This window comes from Astyanax mexicanus, chromosome 7 (assembly GCF_023375975.1).
Source record: "Astyanax mexicanus isolate ESR-SI-001 chromosome 7, AstMex3_surface, whole genome shotgun sequence".
Taxonomy (NCBI): Eukaryota; Metazoa; Chordata; class Actinopteri; order Characiformes; family Acestrorhamphidae; genus Astyanax; species Astyanax mexicanus.
Genome location: NC_064414.1, coordinates 20,797,578 through 20,813,035, shown reverse-complemented (window position 1 = coordinate 20,813,035; position 15,458 = coordinate 20,797,578). Strand labels below are relative to the sequence as shown.

The 15,458-nt window shown below is 38.6% G+C and overlaps 1 protein-coding gene across 2 annotated transcripts in view; it reads left to right on the top strand.

Moving 5' to 3' along the window:
* Positions 1–15,458, top strand: part of thada (THADA armadillo repeat containing) — a 147,888-nt gene that overhangs the window by 95,786 nt on the left and 36,644 nt on the right. For both annotated transcript variants that reach the window (XM_049481770.1, XM_049481771.1), the window contains exons 30-31: positions 932–1,047; positions 9,702–9,784. In XM_049481770.1, coding sequence (XP_049337727.1) covers positions 932–1,047; positions 9,702–9,784 — 199 coding nt within the window. The remainder of the gene's footprint in view (positions 1–931; positions 1,048–9,701; positions 9,785–15,458) is intronic.

Here is a 15,458-nt window from a genome sequence, read left to right as displayed (position 1 = left end):
CAATAATTACTTTGTTTTACCGTGTTTTACCTATTGTCCAAGAGAGTAAAGCCATCTTTTTAGAACTACAATCCTAAAAATATAGTTTTTCGAATTTTACAAACTTATGGAAGTCCTTTAACTCTTTTTTGACATTGTGATCTATGTTGACATAACTGTGCCATGCAGTTCTTGCAGAGTTTTTTTGAGCACTTTTATTCTTCAAATCTTCTGTTGTACCACATACCACAGATGTTGTACTGGAATGAGTTTGAAACATCATGGTGCAGCTTCGTGATGCTAGAAGTAGCTGTTGGCTGAACATGGGTAAAATGTGGACATAAAGGGATGCGCAACAATAATCAAACTGATGCGGCATTCAGTCATTAATGCAACGATTAATTGGTGCCTAGAACCTAGAATGTGCCCCAACCAACATTGTTTTTTTCAGTGGCATCATTCAGAACCATTTAAAGCACCTTTACTTTTTAGTAGTGTATGTTTAATGTTTATATAAATGTATCTTATTACTATATCTTGCTTTTGGAGATCTTCCATCCCAGAGATTTTAGTCTAGAATGTTTTTGGAAGCCCTGTCTACATGAAATCAGCTGTGTGAGATTTAGGAGGGAGAGAATTTTTGCGGGGTAGTAGATCATCAGAACCAGGATTGAACATATCTATCCTATAGCCCTGTCTATCAGTAATCAATAATGGTCTAATTGAATCAAAAACAAGGAACTAATAAGGGGACAACATGTTAATTGTTAAACAAGTTGAATTGGTTCCCTTCAGTTGAAGTGTGTTCAGTTTAATTAAATTTTTTGATTTAGGAGTATCTTAGGGGTTTATAACTCATGCTTTTTAAGCATAACACAAGTTGGTAGTAATTTGTTATGAAATGTATTACAATGTTTTTCTCCTCTTTTTTTTCTCTCTGTCCATCTCTCAGGTGCTCTTCCTGCTGAGATCTTACCTCACAGACACTCACCGGCCCCAGACGCCAGCAGAAGACCAAGACAGTGACATCATTAAAAACCTCCGGCCAAGACTGTGGCTGGCCGCAAGGTAAACACACGCACACACACTCACACTCACACACACTCACTGTCAGCCAGAGAGCTTCGTAAAGGAATATTTCAAATACTTCTGTGCTGTAAAGGAATGTAGACCAAAACGTCTATAATTCTTGAAGAGAGCTTTGTGTGTCAATTTGATCAGAAGTTTCCATTGCTGTCCACTGACATCTCACTCTGTCCACCTTAAGACCTGACTTGTGAAGGGGTGTCAGTTTGCTTTTTCTCCAGTTTTTAAATGATTTGTCAGTGAGTGTCCATGCTGTTTATAGCATGGAAGAAGAAGTAGTCGCTTTACCAAAAAAAGGAAATCTACCTTATAGAGATACAGTGAGGATTATAAGTATTTGAACACCCTACGACTTTGCACATTTTCATCTTAGGTGCAAATGCACTGTGAGAGACATAATCTAAAGGAAAAAAAAACAGAAATCGCAATGTATGATTTTTTCACTCATTTATTTGTGTGTTGCTGCTGCAAATAAGTATTTGAACACCTGTCAAAAATCAATGTTGATATTTGGTACAGTAGCCTTTGTTTGCAATTACAGAGGTCAAACGTTTCCTGTAGTTTTTCACCAGGTGTGCACCAAACACTGCAGCAGTAATTTTGGCCCATTCCTCCACACAGATCTTCTCCAGATCAGCCAGCTTTCTGGGCTGTTGCTGAGAAACATGGAGTTTGAGCTCCTTGCAAAGATTTTCTATAGGGTTTAGGTCTGGAGACTGTTGCCTAGACCACTCTAGAACCTTGATTTGCCTTTTTACGAAGCCACTCCTTGGTTATGTGGGCTGTGTGCTTTGGGTCATTGTCATGTTGGAAGACCCAGACACGACCCATCTTCAGTGCTCTAACTGAAGGAAGGAGGTTGTTCCTCAAAATCTCGCAATGCATGGCCTCGGTCATACTCTTAATACAGTGCAGTCGCCCTGTCCTACATGCAGAAAACACCCCCAAAGCATGATGCTTCCACCCCCATGCTTCACAGTAGGGATAGTGTTTTTGGGATTGTACTCATCATTCTTCGTCCTCCCGATTACGTTGATATTAAAACAGGTTCAGAAACAGTTTTGATGACATTAGGAAATTAATGCATTCAGGTTGACTTCAACTTTATTCTGTGTTTAGTTTTGCATGATTATTTTTTATTTTGATGATTATTGACCGATAACCTGATGGTGATACAATGGTCATCATGTTGAAATATAGATTCTGGAGGATTAGAAAACACTAACCTAATTTTAAACAACTTAACCCTCCTATTATATTAATATGTCAGGAACAGTAATGGTGTTCCAGGGTAATTTTGAACTGGTGCATGTTTAATTATTCAAAAGATGTCTGAAACCCAAAAAAACTCACAAGCAGTGTAAATATTTATTCGTTTTTCATAAAAAAATGCATGTTTATACCTTTTCAATGTTTCACTACTTCATTACGTTTGAAAGACCAACATATAAAACAATAGTTTGACATAACATTGAAACATATTTGTTTTAGTTTTTGTTTTTGCAGGGGGTAGTTGCAAATATGTAAGATGAACCATATTCATATTATATGTTGATTACACTAATTAAGGCAAGCAGAAGAAGTTTCATACTGAAAACATACTTTTAACTATTTTTCCTAGATCTTCAAACTTTAAAACAGGTCAAATTGACCCACAACATAATAGGAGGGTTAAATAAATTTTCATTTAGAATACAGGCTTTATTTGACTTAAGAGAAAAAATCTATATTAGCTAAAACTAACTAACTAACTAACTAACTGACTAACTAACTAAACTAACTAAATATATTAATAAATTAATACATTAATAAATAAATAAAAATCTAAAAAAAAAAAAAAAACTGCCACAACACTTATGCACACCTTCCCAGCAGGCAGGGCTAAAACTTCCCCAGAACAAGTTGTAAAGTCACTAAACTGGCCCAGATAGAATCTTTGGGAGCCAGGGAAAGTCCAGCTCAGCCATAGAAGCTTTAGAGCTGCAGAATACTGATACTCTGATGTCTGGCATGGGGGATTCCTGAAGATTTCACAAGAAGAAACATTCCTTTGAGATTCTGCTCCATGTTAACCCAGTCATAACATTCCTGCAGATTCTGCAAGTCTTTAGTGTACCACATCCCAAAGATGTTCAAGGTGGCTTTCCATTAACAGGTGGTTAATTGTTGTTATTAAGAAATAAAAACATGATCAGCAACAATAATTAAATACAGGGGTTGGACAGTGTAACTGAAACACCTGGATTTAGACCACAATAATTTATTGTTGAGAGTTAAGGTGCACATTGAATTTTGCCGTGATTTGGGCAGCCATGGTTTTATGTTTTTTGGATACAATCCGGGTTAGCACCTGAACATCCCTTTCAGACAGCTTCCTCTTGCATCCACAGTTAATCCTGTTGGATGCGGTTTGTCCTTCTTAGTGGTATGCTGACATTACCCTGGATACCACGGCTCTTGATGCATCCCAAAGACTTGCTGTCTTGGTCACAGATGCGCCAGCAAGACGTGCACCAACAATTTGTCCTCTTTTAAACTCTTGCTCTTACTGGTACAATGTGCAATTAATGAAGATTTGCTACCAGACTGGTCCAATTTAGCCATGAAACCTCCCACACTAAAATGACAGGTGTTTCAGATTCATTATCCAACCCCTGTAGGCTGTCATTCAAGCAGTGATTTAAAAGGTATTAAAAGGACCAGAGTTGTTCAGTGGACTAAGGTGCTGCCACAATAACCGAATCCCAGTCATGATGCTTGCCATCAGCAAGAGTCTGAGAATGAACTGCAGCTTCCTATGAACAAACTGCCCCATCAAAAAGGTTTTCCTGTCTAAAGAAATGCCCTTCTTTAGATGTTTTTTTTTCTTTATTACATTATTAAGTACATTTTTAGAGATGCTGAGCTAAAACTTTTTATGAGATCGGCATTTCTACAAATAGTTAAACCAGTCAGTTAGCACCAACAATCATTCCAAAATTGATGTGACTGTTGATGTGAACCTTGTATCTGCCTTCTGTCTTCAGACTCCTCTGAGTATCTTCAGAGCTCATGCAGAGATTAGAATGTGGTGCTGTTGAGTCGTGAGTCTAATTGCACATACTGAGCTGTTGCAGGTTTTCTGTGTAGAAAAGGAACTTCTGTTCCCCCTCCACACTCCACGCTCCAGCTCTCATTTCAAAGGCTGACCTGCTGCGTGCTCCCTGCCCTTAGAGCAGATCTGCTCAGATCTTACAGAGCACTGGGTGGAGTGATACTGTGACCCACTGCCCTCTCACTCCCACCTACTACTGCTGATAACAGAGAGAAGGAGGGAGGGAGATGGACAGAGAGAGAGAGAGAAATGGAGATAAATTAACTCTGAGAAATAGATATAGAAATAGATGGCATTCCTGTTAGAACTGCTTAGTATATTTTGTTTGATATGTTTAGCAAATATATGGCATTTTCTGCCTTTTACACAGTGCTGGCTTTCTAGGTACATGGCCTGTACATGGTCACAGGACTGTTCTTATAGGCTGTGCAATAAAAATATAAATATGATATGATGAGATGAGAAGATAACATATGATAAGATAAGATCATCTCTTATGAGTCCCAGAGTTGAGAATTTCATTGTTGCAGCAACAAAGGAATAGCCAGACACATAAAAGCAGAAACATGTAAATAAGTATTTACAGATAAAAATTGTGAAACATAATGAAAAATGAAAAGATGCATATTTTGTCAATTGCTACACTATTTTAAAAAATGTACAATAGGTTATAGTTGTAAATTATTAATATAATATAAACAAAAAAAGGAAAAGCAATAAATAATACAATTAAAATATAAAATGGAAGTAAAAATATATAAATGTGGAGCTATAATACACAAAATATTTGTGTAAATATAATGCACTAAGATAAATGTATTTAATAAAAAAATTACATTTAAATCTGATTAGTAATCAAAGTACCATATTTTTCACACTTTAAGCCACATTTAAAATCCTTTAATTTCCCCAAAAATCGTCAGTGTGCCTTATAATCCAGTGCACCTTATGAATGAATCCTATCAGTCAGGTTGTAAGGAGCAGTAAGGCCACTCCACTGAAGTACAGCATAATAAAGGTTTTAGTTTTAGTTTAGTCCTCCAGCACTGAGGCTGAAAAAGTATTAGCATTATTCGCTAACCGTGCTAAGCACTAACTGTTTCGCTGTTCAGAGGTGAGTCTTATCTGACTCTAGCCTACTGCTAACTCTGGCTAACACCTGATTTTGAACCGTTCTGTGCATTTCCAACAACAAAATAGGTTCTGGACTCAAAAAGTTAGTTCCCTGCTGAAATAAAAAAATAATAGTAGGTTCTCCAGCGTGAATTGTTGTGGGCATGTCTTGTGGTACAGGAGCAAGGAGCAATGGCCAGACACACGATAAGCCAAAAGTGGATTTTTATATATATATATATATATATATATATATATATTTTTTTTTTTTTTTTTTTTTTTAAGAAAACAAACAGCAGAAATAGCACTCCACCTTATTCTCACTTCTGTTTACTGCCACTTTGCAACATCCTCTGTGATGCATCCTCAGTTCCACTAAAACTGGTGTAATTTAATCAATTTAAGTTAAAAAAGTCCGATTAAGTAACATTGTAAGGGTTTTAGGTATTTAAAAGCACTCAGATTGCTAACTTGTAATCTGTTTGGGATTGGAATAATGCAGGTCGATCTTAAACCAAAGTAACGTAAAAATGCATGTCGCATGCAGCAGCCATCATCTTCTTTCATCGTTGTCTTCCCTTCATTCCTGTTGTTCTCTCTATGTCTTTGATCTCCTTTACTCTTCTCTTCTCATGTCATTAGAAGGAGTTAGATTAGAGTGAGGAGCGATATTGAAGGGGAGAAGATGGCATCCGGCCCGAGTGCAGACTCTTGATTAAGATGACGAGGTGAATTCCTGATCGGCGGGCCGTGCTGCGGCTCCAGCGTTTGATCACTCAACCCTCCTGACCTGGCCAGGTGTCCGCTAATCCCGCCGCTCATCTGAAACGTGGCCTTCTGCAGTCATTAGAGCAGGATATCTTAGCCTAATCGCTACCGCTAGCAGTGGGTGGCCCGTGCGCAGCACTTCCTCAACCTCAGTGCGGTTCCAGCAGAGCTTCACCAGGCTTTACCACACTGGTCATTCTGTTTTGATTCCAGCGTGGGTTAAATCTGACCATATGTATGCGGTCGGTGGTGTCCATTACCGTGCATTTCCTCCAGGGTCTCCGTGTGCAGAGTTTTGATAATAATGGAAGTGAACAGAGCCAAGATTAACTCAGCAGTTTGGCCCAGTCGCACGTTCTCTATGTTAACAAACTGAAAGCCAGGCCAGTTCCTCCAGGAATTTCCTGACATGTATGCATTAATTAGCCTTAGGGGAGATAAAATGAAATCAGATTGTTTTTTAAACATGCTAAAGCAATAATTTGGCCAGAAATCAAGTTCACTCATTTTTCAACTTCAATCAATCAGACAGGCCAGTGTTTTGAATCTGATGGTGTGCTTTATACACAGCTGTACACTTACACACTCTATACACTTACAGAATACAGAATGTAATGTTTAAACATACCTTGTAATGTTCAGTAGCTTTATGCTTTTATTTAGTATATAAAAATATACTTTTAAAATTGGTTGGTTGGTTTGTTGGTTAGTGGGTGGGTGGCTGGATTATTTGGTTGGTGGGTTTGGTTGGTTGGTTGGTGGGCTGGTTGGATGGTTGGTTGGTTGGTTAGTGAGTGGGTGGCTGGATTGTTTGGTTGGCGGGTTTGGTTGGTTGGTTGGTTGGTTGGTTAGTGGGTGGGTGGCTGGATTGTTTGGTTGGCGGGTTTGGTTGGTGGGTTGGTTGGTTAGTGGGTGGGTGGCTGGATTCTTTGTTTTGCAGGTTTGGTTGGTTGGTTAGTGGGTGGGTGGCTGGATTCTTTGGTTGGCAGGTTTGGTTGGTTAATTGGTTGGTGGGCTGGTTGGTTGGGTAGCTGGGTTGTTTGGTTGATTGGTGGGATAGTTCATTGGTTAATAGGAGGGTTGGTTGGTGTGTTGTTTGGTGGGTTGTTTGGTTGATTGGTGGGATAGTTCATTGGTTAATGTGAGGGTTGGTTGGTGTGTTGTTTGGTGGGTTGGTTGGTTGGTGGGTGAGTAGCTGGGCTGTTTGGTTGGTTGGATTGTTTGATTTTTGGTTGGGGGGAAGTTTGGTTAATTTGTTGTTGGTGGATTGGTAAAAAAAAAATACAACTAAAAAAAATACAACAAAAAAAAAGGACAACTAATACAAACACCAAAAACAGCATCAATTATTGTAAAATATTAAAGTCAGCTGATGTCGATATTTTTTTTGGTTTTGTAATGTAAAGTAACCAAAAGCCGAGAGTCTTTTAAACATATTGATATTAAGTGGTGATGTCACTGTATGGACAGTTAATTATTTTTTCTTTTTCTACCAATATATTAATTAATAACAGTATCCTACAATATAAGAAATGCGTAGGCCAGCTCTAACCACAGGGTTTTAGATTTTAACAGGATCCTTTAAGTTTCATTACGTTAAATATATAAAGTTTAATAAAAAGAAACTATTAATCACAGTTATTAGATATATTAATTGTTTTTTATATTTAAATGTACAGTTTTGGTTTAAACTTTATTTTTATTCACACTGTGATTTAAAACAACATTCACAAACGTAATACAAAATTCAATAGAAATTCACAACTTTTGTTCAAAGCGCTCTGTTTTAAATTTTAAACTTTTATTTTATTTGGAATATTTTGTTATTCTTTTTTTTGTTGCTGTGTTTCCCCCCCACTCTCATTAATGGAATAAATGAAAGAAAAGCAAGTTTTTGAAAGTGATCTCTCTGAAGATTTTCTCTATTATGAATGAACCTGCTCCAGAGCTCAGTGCACTCTATATGAAGCTGTGCAGACCAGCAGGTAGAACTGACTGAAAAAACACATTTCATCTCTGTGTGAATGAGCAAGAGAGAGAGACAGAGACAGAGAGACAGGGTAGGCAGGTCAGTTACGGGGAGTGGTGGGGGGGGGGGTCATATGTGTGTTAGAAAGTGTGTGTGTGTGTGTGTGTGTGTGTGTGTGTTAGAGGGAGTATGTTATTAATATCTGAGTGATGAAACGCTGACGTCAGCCTTGAACACTGCAGCCCTTGTTCTCACACATGCCTATGGGCACTCTGTGCTGCGGTCACACACACACAAAGATGTGCTCCACCGTACACACACACTACGCTTCTGTGCACACAAACACACCCACATTTGCACACACGCGGCCACACACACACACACACACACACATACGCTCTTTTGCTGCCGGGCTGAAGGCAGGGCAGGAGTTTGAGAATTCTCTTTGTCCAGTTGGGCGACACATGTGACGCTAGTGTCCAGTTTTAGCTCCTACCAGCTTCTCAGGGCTTACCCACAGTGATCAGTATCTTCTGTAGTGGCAACTGTGCAGAATAATAAACTGGTTGCTGATAGACTTTTAAAACATGGATTCTTCAGGAGGGTTCCATGAAAGGAATTAAAATATTAAAATAAAATACATTTTAATCCCTGTCCAAGTGGGATTAGATTCTCAGGGGATCCTGGGGTATTATTCTCTTTAATGGAGGGTCCTCTGTGATTTATATTCCCGTCTGGAACGACCATATATGTGTTTTTCTCAGTCGCCCTCTGAGAAAATTACAGGCTGAATTATCTACTGTTTTTGCTGAACTCCGTGGTTGTCCGGTAATTTTAATCCCGTCCGAATCCACATCTGAGTTTCGTCACCTTGCGTTTAATAAAATAGCTATTTGTCCACTGCCACGCACCATAATTACACTTTGGGTGCATGTTTCCACAGAGATTCACATAAATACAACAGCGAGTGGAAATGGAGGAGCTACTGAAAGTGATGTCATGTGATCGAGAAAGTTAAAAAACTCACTGGTCCTCCTGTTTTTTTTCAATTGCAGTCCAGATGTAAGAATTTTATCACTGAGTAGAAGTGTGCAATATTTTTCACAGACGTTCCCCTGAGAAACTAATCTTCTGGAATATAATTAAGACGAAGATGGATGATCACAAGCCATCAAACCAAGCTGAACTGCTTGAATTTTTGTAACAGGAGTGGCATAATGTTATCCAAAAGCAGTGTGATAGACTGGTGGAGGAGAACATGCCAAGATGCATGAGAACTGTGATTAAAAACCAGAGTTATTCCAATAAATATTGATTTCTGAACTCTAGAACTCAATGAATATGAACTTGTTTTCTTTGCATTATTTGAGGTCTGGATGCTCTGCATTTTTTTTTTGCGAATAAATGCTCTAAATGACAACATTTTTATAAAAATAGTTTATAGAATAAAACAACAATGTTCATTTTTACATATACCTATAAATAGCAAAATCAGAGATACTGATTCAGAAACTGAAGTGGTCCCTTAATTTTGTCCAGAGCTGTATATATATTGTTGTTGCTGTTATTGTTACTAATGTTTATTGGTTTATTAATATAATTATGCAAATAGACCAAAATTATGTGTATTGTAATGTCTTTCTCCCTGTGTTTTTCTCTCTCTCTCTCTCTCTCTCTCTCTCTCTCTCTCAGGCTGAACCCGTGTCTGGTGACTCGAGGGGCGATGCTGGAGCTGTTGGCTGTTGTGTGTACGTCTTTCCCTGTTCCTGCAGAAGGTATGAAAACAAACACATCCAATCCAATCCAGCACACACACAGATCACACAGATCAGCTGACCCATCAGCGTCAGTCCATCAGCATCAGCTCGGGTTGTGTGTTGTGTTTTTATTACTGAAATTTTCAGAATGTACTGAAATGCTCCGTATCAGCTCTCTCCAAGTACACAGTGTGATTTACAATACTTACAAGGCTTTCCTGGAAAGGCCTGTTTCAGAGAGCAAGAGACGCAACTATGAGATGCACCATTATTCTTCACCATTATCAATGACCACCCCCTGTACAATGGCTTCATACAAAAGTATTCATACCCCTTGAACTTTTTTCATTTTGTCATCTCACATCTGCAAACTTAAACAGATTTTATTAAGATGTATGTGATAGATCAACACAAAGCAGAACATAATTGTGTGGAACCAAATGGTAAATGGCTTTTCAAACTTTAGGCAAATAAAAATCTAAAAAGTGTGACGATCAAAAGTATTCAGGCCCCTATTCAGCACTTACAATGTCACTTTTCACTGCAATTTCAGTTGTAAGTGTAAGTGGAGTTTGTCTCTACCAGCTTTGTGCATCTAGAGACTGAAATTTTTGCTCATTCTTTTTTACAAAACAGCTCAATCTCAGTAAGGATGGAGTTTTTCTTCCAGGATTGTCCTGTATTTATCTCCATTCATCTTCCCATCAACTCTGACCAGCTTCTCTGTCCCTGCTGAAGAAAAGCATTCCCGCAGCATGATACTGCCACCACCATGTTTCACAGTGGGGATGGTGTGTTCAGGCTGATGTGCAGTGTTACTTTTTCGCCACACATAGCTTTTTTTTTTGTATTTAGGCCAAAAAGATCAACTTTGGACTCATCTGACCACAGTACCTTCTTCTTCCACATCATGGCTTGTGGTAAACAACAGCAATGAAAGTAAATATTATATTATTCATATTGTATATTTGACCACAGTTTATCTTGTTTTAAGATGCATTTTGGTTTAGAAAATGTACAAAAACAAACATGCCGGTCCTGGTCTTGTTTTTTATTTGTATATACAGCTCTGGAAAAAAACTAAGAGACCACTTAAGTTTCTGAATCAGTTTCTCTGATTTTGCTATTTATAATTAAACGATTAAGTAAAATTAACATTGTTGTTTTATTCTATAAACTACAGACAACATTTCTCTCAAATAAAAAAAAAAACATATTGTCATTTAGAGCATTTAATTGCAGAAACTGAGAAATGGCTGAAATAAAAAAAAGAATCAGAGCTTTCAGAACTCAAATAATGGAAGGAAAACAGGCTCATATTCAGAAAGTTTTAAGAGAAATCAATATGTGGTGGAATAACGCTGGTTTTTAATCACAGTTTTCATACATCTTGGCATGTTCTCCTCCACCAGTCTTACACACTGCTTTTGGATAACTTTATGCAGTTCAGCTTGGTTTGATGGCTTGTGATCATCCATCTTCCTCTTGATTATATTCCAGAGGTTTTCACTTTGCTAAAACCAAAGAAACTCATAATTGTTAAGTGGTCTCTTATTTTTGTTTTCAGAGCTGTATTTAATTATCTTTCTCAGTTCTAGCCAGTATCTGTATTTATGTGTACAGAGTTCTGCTGCTGCCTTTCCCCACAGATACATCACCTGTTTGTATTTTAGCCAAAAACAAGAGAGATCATTTTATGAAATGATATTTTTAAAACTGATACAGTAGGAAGTGCGAGAGGAAGTTTGAAAAATCAGCTTTTTCCTTTTTCCTTGCACAGTCTCCTAAGGAAGAACCCTACTGGGCAGTTCCTTAATGTGCTTAATAAAAACAGCAGCAGCTCACTTCACTTTCTGTCACACATCCACACACTACTTTACATTCACTTTCACACACTGTGGCTCACTTTACAATGTCTATAACTAGATTTTAAGCAAGAGAGCAGATCCAGTGCTTAGATGAGTTTCGAACCAAGAGAGCTGTTTGTGATCTGGTTTAGCTTTCAGTCTCAGGGTTGAGGTTTATTGGGATGTTTGTTGTTAAGGAAGGAAAACACAGACGCTTACATCTTGTATTAAACCTTGTTTAGACTCTTAGTTATTGGGAGATTGTGAGGATTTATTTACATGGAGCGAATACCTCCCTCTGGTCACGGGAAACAAACAGAGCTTTTGTTAGAGATGCACTCATTAAGGTCTGAATCATACTGTGGAAAATAAATACTGAAGTATTTGAAAAACACATGCTAACTCTACTGAAAGACAGTATTCATTGTGTCATCGACATAAGACCTTATAATATATATTACGTCCAAACGTATATGAACTCTAACTTGTTCCCTTGCTTTGGTCCTGTCAAGGTTTATTCTTCTTCCAGCTCTGAGGGAGTTTTTCTTTTTCTCTGTTGCTCACAGAGGGTTCTGTATTGTATGTTCAGTGTTTTTCCTGATTTTCTGTCCAGCGATCACTTTTCAGTAAAGCTGCTTTGTGACAACGTCAGCGCTTTACAAACAAATTTGATTTGGTCCTGTATTTAGCTCCATCCATCTTCCCGTCAACTCTGAGCTCAACTCTAGCTTCCCTGTCCCTGCTGACGAAAAAAAAAGCATCCCCACAGCATGATGCTGCCACCACCATGTTTCACAGTGGGGATGGAGTGTTTGGGGTGATGAGCAGTGTTACTTTCTTTATTACACATAGTGCTTTGCATTTCGGCCAAAAGAATCAACTTGGGTCTCATTTGCTGTAGATATATTTTGTCCAGTGATTGTTTGAACGGTTCTCTTCAGGATATTCAAAGCTCTGGATATGTTTTTTTTTTTAGTGATGTCAATCGATTAAAAAATTTTGTGCAAATTGTGCAAAATTTTTTGTGTAAAAAAAAATTGCAATTATATGTTATAAGTTATATTAGTGGTGTCAATTAAAATAGTATATACATGTTTAAGGGGAGAGAATATGATGTATATGAGAAAGAGAGGGAGAGAGAGGGAGAAAGAAAGAAAAGAGAGAGAAAAGAGAGGAGAGAGAGAGAAAAGAGAGAGCATATATTGCAATGGATTTTATGGTGGTGATGTGGGGGTTAACTGTGGAGCCAGATTAACATTAGAAATTAGAAAGTCATTCATCTTTTTATTCCAGCGCACCACATTGGCTTTATCTCCCCTCAAATATACAAGTATATACTAGTATTTTAATTAACACCACTAATATACATAGAATTGCATTATACGTTTCTTAGGCTACATTCACATTACAAGCCACATTGCTCAAATAAGATTTTTGGCTCCGATCGTGACCGTTCACATTCACAAATGTAGGTGACCTGTATCTGTGTATAATGTGAACAAATCTGTCCCTGAAACGCACAAACGCACATTGTGACGCAAATCTATGTAATGTGAACATAGCCTTACATTCATTATTTTATTTACATTAAAATATTTTCACTATAAAAACTTCCTAAGCGTCTTAAGAAGAACAAGTGCAGTAAATTGCAGTTAATCACAGAAATTGGATTTATTATTATTATTTTTTTTATCAATTAAAACAACTACTTTTTTCAGTCTAAGAAAGTGTTGTGTTCCTTCCGCACATGTGCTGCACACACTCCACAGCCGCCTGTGTTTTGGTTTTCACAGTTTGGGCAGTGATGGCAGAGCGTGCTGTAAAATCCATGTGTGTGTGTTTCAGTGCAGTGACTATAGACACACCAGCACTTCCTGCTTTACATAAACTTTAGCTAAAGAGTCGGGCAGGCCTGCTCGCAGTGTACACACTCCTGGACAGCACGTGTGATCACAGCACTCTTAGCCTGGCATGTGCTGAGGCGAGGAAGAATTACAAACACAGAGACAGACACACACACACACACATTCTTTATGTTCCGTTATTCGTGGAAAGCCAGCAGGTTGGAAGGTAAATGAATTGGTTGAGGATTGGAGGTTGGATTCTGCAGTGCTTCATTTTTCTTTAGTTAACACTGTTCTCTGTGTGTGTTGTGAAGTGAGAATGATGTGGGTGTTATTCCAGTTTCCCCTTTTTTTCATTAACCACAGTTACGCATTCCTTATGAGTGTGTGTGTCTGTGTCTGTGTGTCGGAGTGTGTGTGTGTGTGTGCACATTTGTGTACATACTGTTCTGTTGCTTTTTTGTCATTCGTTTGGCAGTTTAAGTATTAGTGGTTGAGAAGACAGTTAGACCACAGTTTTCACTGTGACTCAGTACGAGTGTGTGTGTTTGTGTGAACACGTGTTTGTGTGTGTATAGATTTGTCGGTGTGTGTATATTCTGGTATGAACCTTTACTGAGACACTGTGCGCCGTGTGCTGAGGATATGTACTGCTGACCTGCAGATGTACAGAGATATGAACATATGGAGCGGCGCACAAACATATACACACCAACACACACACCCACACAAACACACACCCACACACACGCACGCATTTATATATACAGCAGTTGTGTGGCACATCTTGACACCCAGAGGAACGCCTTTCATTTCCTAAGTGAATGGTTGCTGCGGTCCCCCCACAGAAGGTCAAAGGCTGGTGAGAGTGTGGGTGTGTGCCTCTCTTTGTGTGTGTTTGTGTGTGTGTGTCTGATTGATCGTGAACTGTCCTCTTAGGGGACTGCTTGTAAATATCCACATGTGTATAAGTAGTGAGGTGCTATCATGTGAGTAAGAGAAGTGAACAATGGCCAGCATGCTCTGAACTATCAAGCAAGGTTTTATAGTGGACACCAGATGCATACTTCATAGATACGCAAAGACATTACCTGTCATAGAAGATATTACCACCCACAGTGGACAGTGCAGTGTGTGGTAGTGATTGTGAATGGCAGCATCTGGCATCAGACTAGGGCTGCAACTAATGATTATTTCGGTAGTCGATTAATCTGATGATTATTTTTTTGATTAGTCGACTACCGAAATAATCATTAGTTGCAGTCCTAGTCTGTTGCCAGATGCTGCCAGTCACAGTCTCTGCTTGCTGTGGGTACGGCTCCTGTTTCTAGCTTTTTCTATCGCTTCCAAATGATAGAAACCAGTGAACATTGGATTTAAATGCTGTTTAAATGTCTATAACATTGCCCTTCAAATGTAGAAAGTCCTGCTAGGTGGTGGGGAAATATGTATTTTGTTGTGATTGGGCACCTTTGGAGACTTAGGAGTCAGTAAACAGTAATTTATGTTGTACTACTAATTGACCTTGAGTCGACAGAGAACATTTAGAGTCAACAATTTGTTGTGTATATATATCAATCATTGCAGCCCTATAACATCCAGGCACCTGTGACCTGAGAAATCACATCCAGTTTCAGGAGCAGCATTAACATATCCCTCTAACTGCTCTAGCTCTTTTGCCGTTCAGAGGTGAGTATTATCGGCCTGTAGTCTGCTGCTAACCCCAGCTAGCACTGCTGGAACCGCATTAGCATTACCCGCTAACTGTGCCAGCTCTTTCGCTGTGCAGAGATGAGTATTATCAGACTGCTGTCTGCGCGTTTACCGTATTAAAACAAGACTTACCGAAACACTCAGGGTTCCTCAGTGTAGCTCTGTCTGCCTAATTAGCCGCTAACCACGGCTAGCCTTAGTGGAACTCTGCAAGTCTAAGCTAACTGTTATAAACAGAAGCGCTTTACTCAACCAAATAAACCACCCAGCAGTGAGACCTGCTGAATT